At 33.6% G+C, this 19,410-nt stretch overlaps 1 protein-coding gene across 2 annotated transcripts in view; it reads right to left on the bottom strand.

Moving 5' to 3' along the window:
- Positions 1-19,410, bottom strand: part of LOC111696099 (choline transporter-like protein 4) — a 48,346-nt gene that overhangs the window by 15,692 nt on the left and 13,244 nt on the right. For both annotated transcript variants that reach the window (XM_023465637.1, XM_023465635.1), the window contains exons 2-10: positions 13,698-13,784; positions 12,739-12,817; positions 11,480-11,592; positions 8,313-8,423; positions 7,198-7,317; positions 6,610-6,665; positions 5,103-5,181; positions 1,781-1,828; positions 888-1,056 (exon numbers count right to left, since the gene is read on the bottom strand). In XM_023465637.1, the coding sequence (XP_023321405.1) occupies positions 888-1,056; positions 1,781-1,828; positions 5,103-5,181; positions 6,610-6,665; positions 7,198-7,317; positions 8,313-8,423; positions 11,480-11,592; positions 12,739-12,817; positions 13,698-13,766 (844 nt within the window). In that variant the 5' untranslated portion in view covers positions 13,767-13,784. The remainder of the gene's footprint in view (positions 1-887; positions 1,057-1,780; positions 1,829-5,102; positions 5,182-6,609; positions 6,666-7,197; positions 7,318-8,312; positions 8,424-11,479; positions 11,593-12,738; positions 12,818-13,697; positions 13,785-19,410) is intronic.

Here is a 19,410-nt window from a genome sequence, read left to right as displayed (position 1 = left end):
ATCCTATCTAATAAAACCATGGTTTGACCTGCTAGAAACCTCATAAGAACAATCCCATCTAATAAAACCATGGATTGACCTGCTAGAAACCTCATAAGAACTATCCTATCTAATAAAACCATGGATTGACCTGCTAGAAACCTCATAAGAACTATCCTATCTAATAAAACCATGGATTGACCTGCTAGAAACCTCATAAGAACTATCCTATCTAACAAAACCATGAATTGACCTGCTAGGAACCTTATAAGAACTATACTTTCTATTAAAACATGGATTGACCTGCTAGAAACCTCATAAGAACTATCCTATCTAATAAAACCATGGATTGACCTGCTCTAAACCTCACAAGAACTATCCTATCCAACAAAACCATGAATTGACCTTCTAGAACTTCTAGAAACCTCATAAGAACTATCCTATCTGATAAAACAATGAATTGACTTGCTAGGAACCTTATAAGAACTATCCTATCTTTTTAAACCATGAATTGACTTGCTAGGAACCTCATAAGAACTATCCTATCTAATAAAACCATGAATTGACCTGCTAGAAACCTCATAAGAACTATCCTATCTAACAGAATCATGAATTGACCTGCTAGAAACCTCATAATAACTATCCTATCTAACAAAACCATGAATTGACCTGCTAGGAACCTCACAAGAACTATCCTTTCTATTTAAACCATGTATTTACCTGCTAGAAACCTCATAAGAACTATCCTATCTAACCTGCTAGAAACCTCATAAGAACTATCCTATCTAATAAAACCATGGATTGACCTGCTAGAAACCTCATAAGAACTATCCTATCTAACAAAACCATGGATTGACCTGCTAGAAACCTCATAAGAACTATCCTATCTAATAAAACCATAAATTGACCTGCTAGAAACCTCATAAGAACTATCCAGATGAAGGAGAGAATACAAGCTCCAATCATGGATAACCCAATCATCCACCAGGTTTCAGCAAGGTCGGAGAACACCCTCTCTCCAACTTCTCTGATATTGAGGTATGCTGTCAATCTTAACACCGCCTTGTCCAGGGTATTCTAAACAGAAAATTGAGTTTTAGAAATAAAAATGGTAACTCTGCCCTTGATATTTTTTCTTAGAAATTATTCTATTGTTTTACAGTAAACATTCATTACATCTTTTTGTAAAGGTGTTGAGTAAAGAGAACATTTAACATAAGAATTCATCGGAGCTAATGTCCAAACCTCACAGATGTCTTTGTTGTTGTTTAACAAATAAAAGTTTGTTTAAAAAAAAAAGTTTTAAAAAAATGACAATAAATTTGTTAATTTAGAGCGAAAATTTTTCAGAAATTCCATTCTGAAAAAACTTGCTTTTAGTTTTATTTTTTCTTGTCGCTTAGAAATTTTTGTAAACAATAAATCTTCTTCTTGGAGAACTAATTTTCTTTAATAGTTTTAGATTCTATTTATCAGCTGATAAATGAAGGTTGAGAGTACAAGAGGATTGAAGAGGGTTGGCTGGGTTTAATCTAAGAGGAGAAGGAAGGGGTTGTGACCAGATGTCTAAGATAAGACCTGGATCAAATCTTCTCTTCTCTCCTCATAAACTAAATTACAAAGTAAGACCTGTATTATCCCGAGAAAACACAAAGGATTTAGAGAAAATAATTTAAACTTTTAATAATCAATATTTTATATCTTACCAACTTTTCTGAACCTAACTTTAATAATTTTGTAAATAAATAATACCACCACCACCATCACTTCCCTGAGGATCGTATAAAAATATCATATTTACCGAGTTCACAGTTTCATTAGTTGGACTCTTAGATGCTGGAACTATGACCTAAATAATTAAAATATATGTAATTAAATCAGACGACTGTATCGCAGGGAGTAAGGAATAGAAGGGAGATATAACTGACGCGGTTCGCCCTACCATATGATTATACATGCTTTGCAGACGGGTACTTCATTTAAATAAGAAATATTTGTCTGGTGTACATTTTAACCTATTCTGAATATTTCATATACAAATGAAGTACCCGTCTGCAAAACATGTATAATTATATAGTCGGGCGAACCGCGTCAGTTATATCTCCCTTCTATTCCTTACTCCCTGCTGTACACTAGACTAGAGTTCGGCATCATTATTATATATTTTTAGATATTTTAGGATTTTTGCCAATCTGTTCGCTCACGAACGATTCGATAAATCATTAAGGCTTCTATCTTCAGTCAGAGTCAAGATTTTGCATTTTTTAATCTTAAGCAAACTTTTAGTGAATAGAATTTTAAAATATAGTAAAAGGAATTGAGTCTTTGCATCCCTATATCTTTGCCACCTGGTGGTGTAAACCTTTTATATATCAAACTTAGTTTTTTTATCTCGCAGAATTTACAGTTTAAAATATCTGTGACATTGGGTTAGAAAGATATAGAGATCAGAAAATCAGAGTTTGTGACAAAGACTCAATTCCTATCTCAGATTTTTGTGAAGTCTCCTGAAAGTCTAAAAAAACGAACGTTTACGATGCCCAACTCTGCACTGGACACTGGATATTAGACACTGGATACTAGACACTGGATACTAGACACTGGATACTAGACACTGGAACTGGATACTAGACACTGGATACTAGACACTGGATACTAGACACTGAGACACTGGATACTAGACACTGGATACTAGACACGGGATACCAGACACTGGATATTAGACACTGGATACTAGACACTGGATACCAGACACTGGATACTAGACACTGGAAAATATACCCTGGATACTAGTCACTGGATACCAGACACTGGATACTAGTCACTGGATACCAGACACTGGATACCAGACACTGGATACTAGACACTGGATACTAGACACTGGATACACACTGGAAAATATACCCTGGATACTAGTCACTGGATACCAGACACTGGATACTAGTCACTGGTTACCAGACTCTGGATACTAGACACTGGATACCAGACACTGGATACTAGACACTGGATACCAGACACTGGATACTAGACCCTGGATGCGAGACACTGGATTAAAGAAACTGGATAATAAACACTGGATGCTAGACCCTGTTTGCTAAAACCTCGGCTACTGGACAGTGGAAACTAAGCCAATGGATTCTAGACACAGGGTACTAGACACAGGATACTAGACACTGGATACTAGACACTGGATACCAGACACTGGATTCTAGACATTGGATACTAGACACTGGATGCTAGACACTAGATACCAGACACTGGATTCTAGACAGTGGATACTAGACACTGGATACCAGTCACTGGATTCTAGACAGTGGATACTAAACACTGGATACCAGACACTGGATTCTAGACAGTGGATTCTAGACACTGGATACTAGACACTGGATACTAGACACTACACTAGGTACTAAGACAATGGATACTATGATACTAAACACTTTCATACTTAACACTGGATATTGTAAACTATATTTGTGGAACAAAAGAATAAAAATTTACAAAAAAACTGCCGAACAACTCCTTGAAAAAGAAAGGTAGATATTGAATTTTATCAGATTTAAATATTCTTTTATTCTCCATTCTGAAGTTTAGATATCATTCTTTTCTTTATCAAATATTTCTAGCCTTCAATTTGAAATTCCTTAAATATTAAGAAATATCTTTAATATTTTAACTTTAAAAAATTTGTTTTTGAAAAAATTTCTTAAACTTTTGATTTTTAAATAAAAAAAAAATATTTATTATCTTTAAGAATATGATTACCATAGATATTTTGTCATGATAAACTGAATTAGGTCGACTCGCTGAGTCAAGATCGGATTTAATTGATTTAAGGGTGATTACCCAGATATCTAATATCTATCATTTTAAACTAAATAGTTTAATTTTTTAATATATAGTTGGGAGCAGGGAACTAAATAGAAGGAAGAGGTCAGGGTCGAAAACTTTAGAATCAACGGTTCATAAAAACCCGGTTTTGAACACTGGGTTTTAACAATAAAGTGAAGAAGGTATGCCTAGTTGAACTACTACTGAAATCTTACTTTGGTCTTACTGTATTAATGCACAGTGCTTTATGTTATAAAAAGACTAGGTGTTCTTACTGTATTATTGCACAGTGCTTTATGTTATAAAAAGACTAGGTGGTCTTACTGTATTAATGCACATGCTTTATGTTATAAAAAGACTAGGTATACTGTATTAATGCACATGCTTTATGTTATAAAAAGACTAGGTGTTCTTACTGTATTAATGCACAGTGCTTTATGTTATAAAAAGACTAGGTGTTCTTACTGTATTAATGCACAATGCTTTATGTTATAAAAAGACTAGGTGTTCTTACTGTATTAATGCACTGTGCTTTATGTTATAAAAAGACTAGGTGTTATGCAGAGTAAACAATAAATGATTTTTATTCGTATCTCAATAAAAACTTATTTAACTTGCAGGGTGTTCAATGTTCATCATTATCTTAAGAGAGCTGATTTTTTTTTATATAAAAAAGGTCTGACTAATTTGATCCAAGTAAAGTAACGTCTAATGCACAGTTAAAGTTTGGATGAGGGGGGGAAGGCACGCCGCACCCATATCTTTTCGTTTCCGCAAATGACTCACAAACACGGATTCTATGTTTATGAGTCATTTGCATGCGGAGAGGATAACATACGAGTGAGGCGTGCCTTCCTCCCCTCGTTGGATCGAACAAACTATATTACGAAAGAAACGGGTTTCCCTCTGTACTGAAATATCAATATTATTAGCACTAAACCGTAATGTTTTATAAATAGGAATTCCCTGATTATTCAATCAATACTGCACCCGTTATATATCGTATAATATATCAAGCAGTAAATATCATAACATTTAAACACGACTGAATAAAGGGAATTTTGAAAGAAAAATGTCATTATTTAGGCTACCCAGTTCCTTACATTTGCTCTTTTTTATACAATTATTGAAAAATTGGACCCAACCGTTTGACGTTTTTAATACAAACAGACATACCAAATATATAATGTGGATATGTGAGATATATATGATGAAAAAATGAATATGCTGGTTAAAATGAATATTATGATAAAATGAATATTAAGATGAATATATAATTAATGAAAATAAACCTTATCTTCTGGAGTACTAGTATTGTTGGTAATGGTAGCAGGAAAGCAGCGTCCAAAGACACTAGAGCTCTTCAAGAACCTGTAAATGTAAATTGTTAAATATTCATGTAAATCAATATTGTGCAATATACATTGTACAATGTACAGCGCGCGTAACGTCAGTTTAAATTCATGTACCACTTTAGTAAAAGCAAATTCAACCTATATGAAGCATAAAGTCTGACCGCGTCAACCTTGTTGCACCGGCTAGTCCTGTCCATAGAGCTAGGTACAGTACAATCTGGACCGGAAAGGTTGACCCAGCTCGGTGATTCAAATGTACTACGGCTGCCCGTGGTACAATGCTTATTCCCTGTAAATGTAGAGCTTAAAACGACCGACAGGAAAAATCAAGAGACCGAAATCATAAATCTAGTTGCAAATCCTCGTTGTTCAGTAGAGATTGAAAATCCTGTTAACAAACTAATTACCACCCATCAGAGGCGTATACAGGGAGGGGAGTTCTTGTATACGTCCCTGTCATTCATCAGAGGCGTATATACAGGGAGGGGAGTTCTTGTATACGTCGCTGTCATTCATTAAAAAGTGTCATTGGTGGAATAATCAATGGTGTAAATGTCCAATTAACTCGTGGATTTCCAAACCAAAGAAGAATGAAAAAGGCCCAAAGGTGTAAGATCCCCAGGGTTTCAATCATCCTACATTGACTCAGGTCTCCGTTAGGAATCGCTTATGGCACTCTTACTTACAAATTCGAAGATAAAATTAATAAAGAAACTCAAACTCAAATTTTCTAATCCCAATATCTTTGTAACCTGATGGTGTAAACCTTTAATAATTCAAACCTAAGACTATTTGATCTAACAGAATCCATAGTTTAAAATACAAAAAGCTTGGCACCATCAGGTAGTAAAGATATAGGGATTTTACTGTTAGTGAACCCAAATTTTATCTTTAACAACTCTGAAAAGAAGATAGTCGCCATAAACAACAAAGTTTGAAGTAAAAGATTAAAATCTTCAGAAGTTGTTCCCAGAATTAAACAAACAGTTGTTCTAGTTTACTATTATCTAACTTTGGATGATTAGAGTGAATTATATGTGTATGTGCATGCATCTATGACTTACAGGTGGTTCTAGAGATTTAAACATCATTCATTGACTTTTCAAATCTTTAAAATACAGTTAGAGCTAATTATAATTATTACTTAGGACAGGCTATTCTTTATGATCAGAAGAGTGGATAATTCAAACAGAGTCGGAATTTAATGAATTTGAGCCGCGTCTCAAATCTGTCAAAAACCGGTTTCAATTGAGCGCCGGCTTAATTCTTGAAACATTGAATAAAATTTTAAGTGAAACCAACCATATTTGAGCCGCGACTCAAATTCTTTAAATTTTTCATAACAAAGACGATATCGAATTCGTCATTGAATTCCCATGTTTTTTGGGACACCCGTAGTTATTTTTATAAATTTAAAAGTGTTTAATGATAAAGACATAATTACCAAGGAGGACAAATTTTCTTCTCAATAAGTTCAGAAACTGTTTGTTCCTCCAACTCCTAAAAATTTTCGAAAAAATTAAATCATAAAAATATATTTTTTCAAAATACAATTTCATGTATACCTAATTATCTAATCTATGTACACAGAAAATGAAGAAATATATTAACCGTTAAAAAAAGAGTTTCTATTTATAAAGTTATCTCTGATTGATTGACTGTCTCTTGTTTGTTTGTGTGTTCGATAAAATCTCATGAACCCCTGAAACATTTTGCCTCAAATATTGGCTGGGGAATTCGGTAGAACCACGGGAACGTTCTTATCTTGGTTAAAACATTTTCAATTGTGTGGAATAACTTAAATACAGAAAGGTTAGTATCCAGGCAAAGCTGAGTTATCAAGCTAGTATATTTGTACATTAAACTAATATATGAACGCCATGTTCAGTTAACTTGATTTTTTAATCCAATTCTACAATATCTATAACTTTAGCCGTAGGAAGATAAGATTTGCTTCCAAAGGAATTTACATTTTATAATTACTATTTTCAATGTGTATTTTCTGCGATATCTAATAAAAAATGGTTCCCACCTGTACAGAGTTAACATTGCAGTACGGAGCCATGATCTTTTTTATCCTGTCATCATCCTTCCTCAGTAGGTTCTCTCCGTACGGGAAGAAAGTCAGATCAGGACATTGAGGCACACAAACCTTAAACCAGAGCATAGGTTAGTCATTCTACATATCTCCAACCAGTCGTATACAAGGGATATTCATCCTATCTTTACTATAGAGATATCCATACTAACCAAACACCATCGGTACCCATCCTATTTTACAACAGGGATATCCATCCTATTTTACAACAGGGATATCCATCCTATTTTTACACTAGGGATATCCATCCTATCTTTATACTAGGGATATTCATCATATCCTTGCACCAGGGGAATCTATCCTATCCTTGCACCAGGGGTATCCATCCTATCCTTGCATTAGGGTATCAATCCTATCCTTGCACCAAAGATATTCATTATATCCTTACACCAGGTATATCCATCCTATCCTTACACCAGGGATATTAATCCTATCCTAACGCCAGGTATATTCATCCTATACATACACCCGGGATATCAATCCTATCCTTACACCAGGGATACTTATGCTATCCTTACACCAGGGATATCTATTCTATCCTTACACCAGGGATACTTATGCTATCCTTACACCAGTGATACTTATGCTATCCTTACACCAGGGATATCTATCCTATCCTTATATCAGTTATATCCAAATTCTATCTATACACAAGAGATATCCATCCTATCCTTTCACCAGGGATATCCATCCTACGTCAGGGTTATCCATTCTATCCAACCACATGGGATATCCATTATATCTTTACACCAGGGATATCCATTCTATCCTTATACCAGGGATATCCATTCTATTCTTACACCAGGGATATCCATTCTATTCTTTTTATATTAGGTATATTCATCATATTCTCTGTGGCGAAAGATATTAGTCAGATTGATGAAATTAATTAAGTTATATCTAAAGAACTCCTTAAACTCGGTAAATAAACTATTAAAAATAATATACTTTAGAGCTAAAATTCAACAGCATCATTTAGTCTTATGCATTATCATTATTTGGCAGATTTGGAGTTTAAATTTAGGTAATTTTACAAAGGAAGAACTTACATGTGGTGTCAAGCAACCGGAAATAAGAACAGCAGGGTTCAAGCACTGAGTCAGATCGAAGAGAAGGAGAAAAGGACGATTCCTCATAGATCCTTGACCGCAGATGTTTCCCTAAAATAAAAATAAAATCATATTTTCTTCCATCCTGGACATACCAGTTCAATTTTATTGCTAATTGTTTAATCTTTGAAACTTTTTTTTTATTTGTTTCCAATATTTGTTCTACATTTTAAACCGAATATTTTAAAGTAATAACGGAAAATCTAACATTTTCTCAAAAAAGAACATGAACATAATTTTTTAAACCCACGTTTGGTTATAAAAACCATCAGAATATTATAAATTGTAGTGAGGAATATTCGGTTCTTGAAGGAGGAATATTCGGTTGTTGAAGGAAGAATAATAGGTTCTTGAAGGAGGAATTTTAGTTTCTTGAAGGAGGAATATTAGGTTCTTGAAGGAGGAAAATTTATATAAATCATTGATATGGAATCCGAATAAAGTCCCACAATGAAATACGGTTGATGTTGTCCTAATTCCTCAACCCAAATTTGAGATAATGACAAAATTCCTTTTTTGGTATTTGTTCCGAGCAACCGTTTGTCCTGGATGCGCTTATCCTGTCATATTATATTTGATTTACCACAAACATGTTTTTCGGGAAAAGAAATAAGAAGATAATAGAAGAAAATAGTAGATTCGAATTACGACAAGAATAATAAGATAATGACAAAACGATGTTGAAGGATATATCTTCTATATAAATACTTTGGTTGTCTGTCTGTTTGTGTCCAATAAACATCAAAATGACTGAACCGATCGGGCCAAAATTTCAAAAATTCGATATTCATAAAATTTTGAAAATTTACAACAAAAAATTTATAAATCCGCGAACTTTTTTTTTTATTTTTACAAGGTATTTAAAGAGAAAATGTTCACAATTGAAATAGAAGATAGGCGGAAAGCCTATTATTTTATAAAAAGGACAAAGTTTTTCTTTAGTTTGACCATGAAAATTGAATACAAGTATTCTGTAATATAAAGCAAACTCGTATTGATTAAACAACAGGTTTAATATTTAAAATGAAAATGCGGAATATTTTAAATATTTTCAAACTCAACAATCCATACTTAAACCCCTCATTAATCTCCCAGCTTTGATCCGCTAATGACTTTATTAGTAAATGAAAATAAACCGAACAAACATGTTATTTACAGTTTAGATTGATAAACAGAACCCTGTAAACCTTGGTAGCCGGGTCTCCTTATAGGAAAAATAAAATGAAAAATCAGGAATCCTTCTTGTAAATAATAACACTAAACGGTGTACATTCAATTAAATAAAGCAAACTTATCAGTCTTTATGAAATTACAAAAATGTATTTTATTGTACACAGATGTACTCGATACATCATATGTAGCCGATACAGATGTTCACGATACATATGTACTCGATACATCATATGTAGTCGATACAGATGTTCACGATACATATGTACTCGATACATCATATGTAGTCGATACAGATGTTCACGATACAGATGTACTAGATACAGAAGTACTCGATACAGACGTAATCGATGCAGATGTGCTTTATACAGATGTACTAGATGCAGATAAACTCTCAATGTACTCAGTAAAAATGTACACGATACAGATATACTTTATACAAGTGTACTCGATGTACCCGATAAAGATGTAATTGATACAGATGTACTTCATAAAGATTTACTCGATATAAATTTTAATTTTGAGCAAATATTTTTCCAACAAAACCCGGTAATCTTCATTTTGACATAATGTTATGAACTGAATCCCTAATATTGAATATTGATGGGGACTGGAGACTGGAGAAGCTGGAGGGAGTGTAAATATAGATAAAGAACAGCTTCTACTCAGTTTACACTTTACACTAAATTGTTTCAAATTTATCTTAGCAATGTATTTTCAAATTTCCTACTATATTCCCTTGTCATTTTTTCAAATTTTGTTCTTTTTCACCTCTCGTCCCCCCTGACCATCTACTTCTCCTAGTCCTGTTCCTACTTTTGTCTGTTTCCTCCTACTGTTTCTTCTTCCGTCTTTTCTCCTTTTTCACTCTAAAGGTGTCCTTCTCCATCCACATTCTTCTTCTCCGATCTTCCTTTATCAATCCCTTGTCCTTCTCCATCCTCATTCTTCTTCTCCGATCTTTCTTTATCAATCCCTTGTCCTTCTCCATCCTCATTCTGCTTCACAGATATTCCTTTATCAATCCCTTGTCCTTCTCTATCCTCATTCTTCTTCTCCGATCTTTCTTTATCAATCCGTTGTCCTTCTCTGTCTCCATCTCATTGTTATTGTTCCTTCTTCTCTTCACCTCCTTCTTTTCTTATCTCTTTCACGTTCTCCACCCCAAGCTCTTCCCACGTTCTTAATCTCTCCCATGAACTTCTCCATTGAAGCCTTTATCTTCCACAATTAACTAAGAGAAAAAGAATTGTGAGAGCGAACCTTACCTTATTCTTTCCTTTAACTTTCATCTCATCCCTCAACCCCTTCACTTTTACTCTCTTATCTCCGTATTATCCATTCCTAAACCTTTCCCTATTTTATTCCCATCATTCCTTCCCCCATCACCTCCAATAAATGCAACCTGTTAAACGCTTTCTGTTCCTATTCTGTTAAATGTTCCTTTGATAGTTTATTGACATAGTGTGGCATTAATCTTTTCTTTCTATTCCTCAGATGTTAGAAGATTACCCCAAACTATGTGTTTGCATTCTTCAAATGCAATATATTAACACTGAGTTCCAAACAATTTAAAGTTTATTTCTATTCTTATCACAAAGAAAAAGTGTGATTATATTTGTTAGCATGTCATTTTTGAAGGTTTTTAAATATTTTCTCTTTAAACACATTTATTTTTTTGTTAAAAAATACGATATGATTGCTATAAGCGCAATTTGAAGAAATATCTAGTAAAGGCCAAACAAACATTATTTTCGTGTATTTAACGATCCTCATACAGTTCAGCTGTTTTTACTTTGGATGCCCCTATTTTAATTGCGTACAAAATATATACAAAAATAACTAAGATTAATTGTCTAGCAACTGAGTTTCCAATGGTCCTATTTCGAGCAATTCTATCTGCAGCGCCAGTATCCTGTTTAAATCGTATGTCCTACCTGTGAATCTGTAGGATAAACAACCCTAGATATATTTCCATCCCTCCAGCCTAGGTACGCTACAAACACCCAACCTCCGATGAATGCCAGAAAGATCAGAAAACAGAGAACATCTAAATCATACAATTTTTGAGCGTGAAAAGCAGAAAATGTTTATAACAGATAAACGTTTTTAAGTTGAAATAAAACCTTATCATGTTTTCTCATATCCTGTTCAGAAATATAAACTTAACAGTTAATCGACCCAACCGGAGAACACGGATTGAAAAGCTGGTTCTAAACTTGGAAACTTTTACCAAACCCTGCTCCGGGGTATTTACAGAATAGGAAAAGTTAGTAGATTGTGTGGTATGTACACTAGGATAACCCAGGGGAGAAGATCAAGCTTTAAAGTTTTCATGTTCTTGACTGTAAAAGAAACTCGTCAACTGTCAATAATATATTTTTTCTTGTTCTAGATACAACGATCATCTTAAGATCTCTATAATTTATAAATATTCTTATTCATGCTATGTACGATCGTTCCCTGCAGTACCTGAAGCACTTTCATTTCCTGATGTACCAGCACATAATATTTCCCAGTACCTGTACATAATATTTCCCTGCAGTACCTGTACATAATATTTCCCTGCAGTACCTGTACATAATTTTTCCCTGCAGTACCCGTACATAATATTTCCCTGCAGTACCTGTACATAATATTTCCCTGCAGTAACTGTACATAATATTTCCCTGCAGTACCTGTACTAATATTTCCCTGCAGTACCTGTACTAATATTTCACTGCAGTACCTGTACAAAATATTTCCTTGCAGAACATTTACATTATAATTCCCCGCAGTACCTGTACATAATATTTCCCTGCAGTACCTGTACATAATATTTCCCTGTAGTAATTGTACATAATATTTTCCTGTCGTACATGTACATAATATTTTCCGGCAGTACCTGTACATAATATTTTCCCTGCAGTACCTGTACACTACAGTGTACATAATATTTCCCTCCAGTACCTGTATATAATATTTTCCTTACAGTACCTGTACATAATATTTTCCTGCAGTACCTGTACATAATTTTTCCCTGCAGTACCTGTACATAATATTTCCCTGCAGTACCTGTACACTACAGTGTACATAATATTTCTCTGCAGTACCTGTACATAATATTTTCCTGCAGTACCTGTACATAATATTTTCCTGCAGTACCTGTACATAATATTTTCCTGCAGTATCTGTACATAATATTTGCCTGCAGTACCTGTACAAGATCTGCGTTTAACCAGAGGTCCCTGCTGAGCAAAATAAAAAGACTCTCCATGATCAGAATCAGGATCATACTAAACATTATCAATTAAACAAACAAAAATACTGGCCTCAATCTATCAATTCTAGAAATTACCAAAGTTCATCTTTAAAAATTTATTTCTCTAAAAATGCTTTTACTAATCATTATAATTTTACAGAAAAAAAACTTTTTATAATTTTCCCATTCAAAGGATATAAAATTTTCCCTTAATAGTTTTTAAAATTAATTATTATGTCGGTTAAAGTGGGCAGAGGTGAATTAAGCTTTAAGGGACTGTAGACGTAATTTAAAGTGGCATTTAATTTTTAGATTGACATGTTCGATTCACAACGGTACCCTTTAAACCTTTAACAGATCAAGGATTCACAACGGTACCCTTTAAACCTTTGACAGATCAAGGATTCACAACGGTAGCCTTTAAACCTTTGACAGATCAAGGATTCACAACGGTACCCTTTAAACCTTTGACAGATCAAGGATTCACAACGGTACCCTTTAAACCTTTGACAGATCAAGGATGACGGAAATATCTTTATATACTAACAGCAGAAACGCTTGTGATTTTGATAACTTTGTATAAAAGCTGTTTTCCATTTAAAATAACATTATTTACTTTCTACGAGTCATAGACATACAAATATATTTTCATTCGAATTTTTCAAACCCGCTTTGGACATTGAGTATTCGGAATTTTCGAGAAATATATGCATTGAGTTCATAAAGTACAAAGTTTACGCTCCAGTTTGCCGGTGTTCATATACCATTTTTAAGCAAGAAAAACATGGATTTCTTCACTGTTCATGATAAGCCAAAGGTTTAAAGATTGAAATAACGTACAGTCCCTTTAAAATATCTTTATTCCACGACCTTCCTTCATTACCAGACTTGAAGATAAATTAGGTAAACCTCACCCTGTCATCAAACTGTAGTGGAGAGGGTTCAAGTCCCTCACTAGGATATGTTTTATGCTTCCGTCCCATCCTTACTCAGGGGTTCATCTAAACAAATGGACCGGGTGAAAATATTATTTCAGGGGACATCCAAATTAACACGAATTAAAGGACTAACTCCATATAGATAAGTTTCATAATTTCTATTTTATGATTTTTTTCTTCTATGATCAAGTTTATCAAGTTTATTAATATTGGTATGTTTATAAAGTAACTAGATATCTCTCTGTATATATTTGGACCCGGAGCAGAACTCAGGAATATTGAACCCTTCACGACTCAAAGATTTCAATTTTAATTCCAAACAAATTAAATCAACAGAATAAATTCATTGACCCCTGATCAATGTAGTACAGTATTTATCTGAATAAATATCTGTATTTGTAAAGAACTAAAAATATACGAGCTATCACGCTAAAATATGTCAGGATTTTGCCTATTACTCATTTCAAACTGACGATAGAAACAAAGGACTACACAGGACTACACAGGACTACACAGGACTACACAGGACTACACAGGACTACACAGGACTACAAAAAAAGATATTTGAGAGTTGTTGAGATAAACTTCAAAGTCGACACGATCTTAAAATTTGATGGATCGCTTCAATAATTTTTTATCTCTGTGATCGGTTCGATCTTACGATCGAGAATATTCTTTCAAGTGAATTAACGATTTCACTTATTATGTTTACTTTATATTAATATTTGTGAGTATTCTCTGTGTACAAGGAAACTAGGACTGCAAGGAGCTAGTACGTGATACTGCAGAGAGGTAAAATATTAATATTTGTGAGTATTCTCTGTGTACAAGGAAGCTAGGACTGGGAGGAGCTAGTACGTGATACTGAGGGGTAAAATATTAATATTTGTGAGTATTCTCTGTGTACAAGGAAGGATATTGCTGCTATGACAATAGAATCGATCCCACTGCTCTCTCACAGATACAAAATCCATGCTACTACGCTTTTACGAAATTTTATCTAATGGAATGTAAAGTAGTAGGCTTATAGAGCGCTTCGCGCCCATTTTTAAAACCAACAGTTTAGCTATGAACTGTTGCATTTCAACTCGCGATTTTTCATTATTTTTTCTGTTAAACTTGGTATACTCTTTTAAAACTGATAAATGTGGACATTTTTTTCAGGTAACATTTTTCAATTATGACCGTCCATAAAATTTCCCTAAGGTAATTAATGCAAGTCCAATCGAAGCTGTTTTGACGTGAATCGGACATAGACAGACAAGCCAATTCTATATATAGATATATAGTAATGTTGAATTTTATTAACTGAAAAAGAGGGCAAATAAAAAAACTGGATCAAAGAAGAGCGGGTTGGAGAACACGTATCCCTCGTATTATCTAACAACATTTAACAACATTATCTGTTGCAAAAACGGAAGCACTTATTTACAAATAAATACTATATACACTGCAGTACATACTAAACAGAATGTACGAAAGAGTATTTACATTGAGAACCTTAATTGAGTACGACCATTGAGGATGATTAAAAGGTGATAAACATACATTTAGTTAACTCTGATGAGGTTGATACAAAAAACTGGCCAGAGTAAGAAGGGGATGAATTACCGAGAAGAAGGGCAAGTGTTACGCAAAAATTGAAAATAGAATATTGGAAAGGAGGTTGAGCGGCTAAAATGTTATAGATATTTAATAAGAGGGTTAGATGGAAGTGAATGGTAAGGCAGAGTTGTTACTCAGTAAAAACGACAGTATTGTACAGAACTTTAGAAAATAGGATAAATTTTATATCAATAATTTGTTTCTAGGCGAGGAAGGGGGGGGGGGTTGTCGTTAGGTTAGGGGGTTGTAAATAGTGTCAGAGAATAAATAAAAACAGAGCTTCGTACTAATTAAATGCAAACAATAGTTGATCAAAGCTATATGATTTCTGAGCAGGGACTAGGAGAATAGAAGGGAGGAGAACAAGTGTTTTGAAGAGAGGTATTCAGAATACAGAGTATACAACTAGTATAATAGATTATTCATTAGTAGATCTGATCCTATAATATCAATCATTCTAGTTATCATCACTTAACTAGGGGAAAACAAATGATGTAGCAAACTAAATATTTGTATCGATCAAATAATATAAATATAAATATTTCTGTATTTAAAGTGAAACCGGGAGCTCACTAAACCTTTGCTGTAAGAAAGTATACAGTTAGACCTATAAAACTGTGGAATAGAAAGACGACAGTTAGGAAATTTTATAGTTTTTCTAGTAGTTTGAAATCAACCTATTAAGTTAAATGTGCATAAATATATGTTCAAATAAATGTTGAGCTAATATCTACTTTTTACTCAATCAGGCATGGATCATCATCAACACTAAATTTCAAATCTGTGCTTCATGTTCATTGGATTATTTAAAATCTAAACTTGAGTCAAACAGTCGTCTTAAGTTATATAACTCTCTCTGTATAAATATAGCATTTAAGTTTTTAATCTGAACATTTATTTGGTAAAATTATTTTTCTACATTTGTTTTGGATAGCATCTTTTTAAATGCGTGTACATGTAAATAATAATGTACAATTATAACATTCAGAATTTTATGTAACTGATACGGTATGAACTATGACGATTTTTTATTATAACATGAGCAATGTAATTTACATTCCGCCAAACGTACAAGGTGTCCCAAAAACATTGGAATAAAGTGACGACATTAAAATAGTCTTTTGTAAATCGTGTTTGAAAACAGCGTTTTTGATAATAAGCTAATTGCACAATGAGTAAGGAAAATATTACTTTGAAGAAATAAGAAATTGAAAAACGTATTTTCTGGGATCCGACAGTTAAAAAAAATAAAAAGCGCAACATTTTGAAATTTGATTTTGAACAATTTGCAGTTTATGTTTTTAACCATTTATAATTGTTTTGGGATTGCTTTTGCACTCAAACGAGATTCGAAAATAAGAAAACTTCTGGTTGCAGAAAATAAAACATTTTAAACTTTAATTTGTGTATTTGTATTTTTTTCTATTAAACTAACTATGAATCAACATGGTGAGAAAATGACATTTTAAATTAATTGGACACAATTATTTTATAATTCCTGATCACCTGTTAATTAGTGAAACAAGTTTGGAGGATTTCTCATATTAGTACGCGGGTTATGGAAATACCTTGTTATATAATAAAACAAGACATTCATATATATAAATGTTGCGTATAGCCGACCAAACGGCTGGACCGATAGGGATGATTTTTTTTGTGGACACATAGGGGTGGCCGGGGGGTGTAATAGGCTAAAAAATCGAAAATATTTTTTTTATAAATATTTTTTTGAATATTTAAAAAAATTAAAATTTTAATTTTTTCCCGGGCAACGCCGGACCCTTCAGCTATTATTCAATAATTCAAATAAAAGTAGGATATTAATTAGTGAATCTAGGTTCTATTCTTTATCCCGTTTTCCTGTATGGAGAGCCTTCCGACTACCCCATACATTTTTTAGCTATTTTATTTTAGACATTAAGCAATTTCAAAACATTAAAATTTTTAGTTTACATAAATAAAAGCAAATTTAACTCTAAAATGTATTATTTTTTTGGGGAAAAACAAATGTCGTCTTCCTTTCAAATCAAACAATCATTATTTCTTCAAGACAAAGAGAATTTTTAATGTGCATTCCCAAATCAAAATACATTAATAAATATCGAAAAGTGTCGAAACATTGCTTTTAATGTCGAAAATTGTGTTGAAATGGTGTACACACACTTAGGGTATAGGCTCTCTATGCAGGGAAGGCTCTCCATGCATGACACCGTTTCTAGGATTCATTATTATTTAGAATTGTATTGTCTCTCTGAATACCCGACAGGATAATACAAAGTTAAACCTACATATATCTGTTTGAGATTAGTTACGATTAAATGAGAAATTAATTAAAGTAGATCTATAGTTTGAATCTGGAAGACTAGATGGTTAGATACAACCCACTACCCCTACAATATCAATCTTATTAGAAGATCTTCAATTATGGCGCAAACAACGGGGGGGGGGTTGACATAAAAAAGGGGGTCAGAGTTTTTGGCATGATAATGAGCAAAATTTATGCGGGATCACAATAATAAAATGGGGTATAGAAGGATTGCGAATAGCTGAAAATATTTTATATAATGCTTTACAGAAATTGGGGGTTGTTGACAGGAAAAATACACACATCTCCCCAGTATTTGAGGAACCCAACTAGTCCTATAACTTTATCACTAAAAGATGCTTATAATTAGCAAGAATGATCCAATGCGTTCTGTCTAAATAACGGTCGTATTTATGCCATATAAACGGAAACCTTTAAGAGTATGTTACTTTTATTTTTAGTAAATAAAATAGTTTATTGTTTTTAAATATTATCACAAAGTTTAAACCTACCACATTTGAAAAGGGACTTGAGGCCGTATATGAGTTTAATTGAATTAACATGGAAAACATAATCATAGGTCCACAAAAAATTGATTTCTATCTTTAACGAGAAACATTTTTCTATCATTATTATATAATGGTTACCAGAGAAGCCGATACCCCTCCCCCCCCTCCTCCTGCTCTACCTGTAAGAAAGAATTGAAACATGAAACCTAGAAAAATATTGTTAAGACTATGTTTACAACTGAGCATAATGAGTAATGAGCATCTAAGAAACACGTAACCTAGACGGCTAGGTTTTAGAAGAATATGTCATGTAAGAAACTGGTAGGAATAGGTGCGTTCAATTTATGAAGTTAATGGAAAGTGCTTAAGATCTGGATCCATTGGATCAGCAACATTCTTGCTTCTTGAATCCGGATCCATTGGATCAGCAACATTCTTGCTTCTTGAATCCGGATCCATTGGATCAGCAGCATTCTTGCTTCTTGAATCGGATCCATTGGATCAGCAACATTCTTGCTTCTTGAATCCGGATCCATTGGATCAGCAACATTCTTGTTTCTTGAATCAGGATCTATTGGATCAGCAACATTCTTGTTTCTTGAACCTGGATCCATTGGATCAGCAACATTCTTGTTTCTTGAACCTGGATCCATTGGATCAGCAACATTCTTGCTTCTTGAATCCGGATCCATTGGATCAGCAACATTCTTGCTTCTTGAACCAGGATCCATTGGATCAGCAACATTCTTGTTTCTTGAACCAGGATCCATTGGATCAGCAACATTCTTGTTTCTTGAACCAGGATCCATTGGATCAGCAACATTCTTGCTTCTTGAACCAGGATCCATTGGATCAGCAACCATATTAGACCAAACATACTGTTTGTTCTCAATAACCAAATATTAAAGTGTCCATTGATGAGAAATTAGTTAACCTTTATGGGACCAGATTTATCAAATAGCGAGACATGGCTGAACTGCGTAGAGTTGGTTCAACCATTTCTCTTCTTATTGAAGAGATGCACAAGAGAAGTGATTGAACTATGTCTGCGCAGTTCAGCAAGTTCTCACTTTTTATCAAATATATTACCTAATCTTTGAATGGTTAACTAAATTTCAAAATAACACCTAGTAAGAAAAAGAAGAAATTTCTTGTTTATAAAAAGAATTGATGAAGAGTTATGAGTTAAACCATTCCTTGATATAGGATTAACGAAGTACGAGAGTAATAAGTTGAATCGGCGCGCTTTAGGTATAGATGGAGCTCAGCC

The sequence above is a fragment of the Eurytemora carolleeae genome, unplaced genomic scaffold, assembly GCF_000591075.1.
Source record: "Eurytemora carolleeae unplaced genomic scaffold, Eaff_2.0 scaffold113, whole genome shotgun sequence".
NCBI lineage: Eukaryota > Metazoa > Arthropoda > Copepoda > Calanoida > Temoridae > Eurytemora > Eurytemora carolleeae.
Note: the sequence above shows the minus strand (reverse complement) of the source record. Positions and strands in the feature narration are given on the sequence as shown.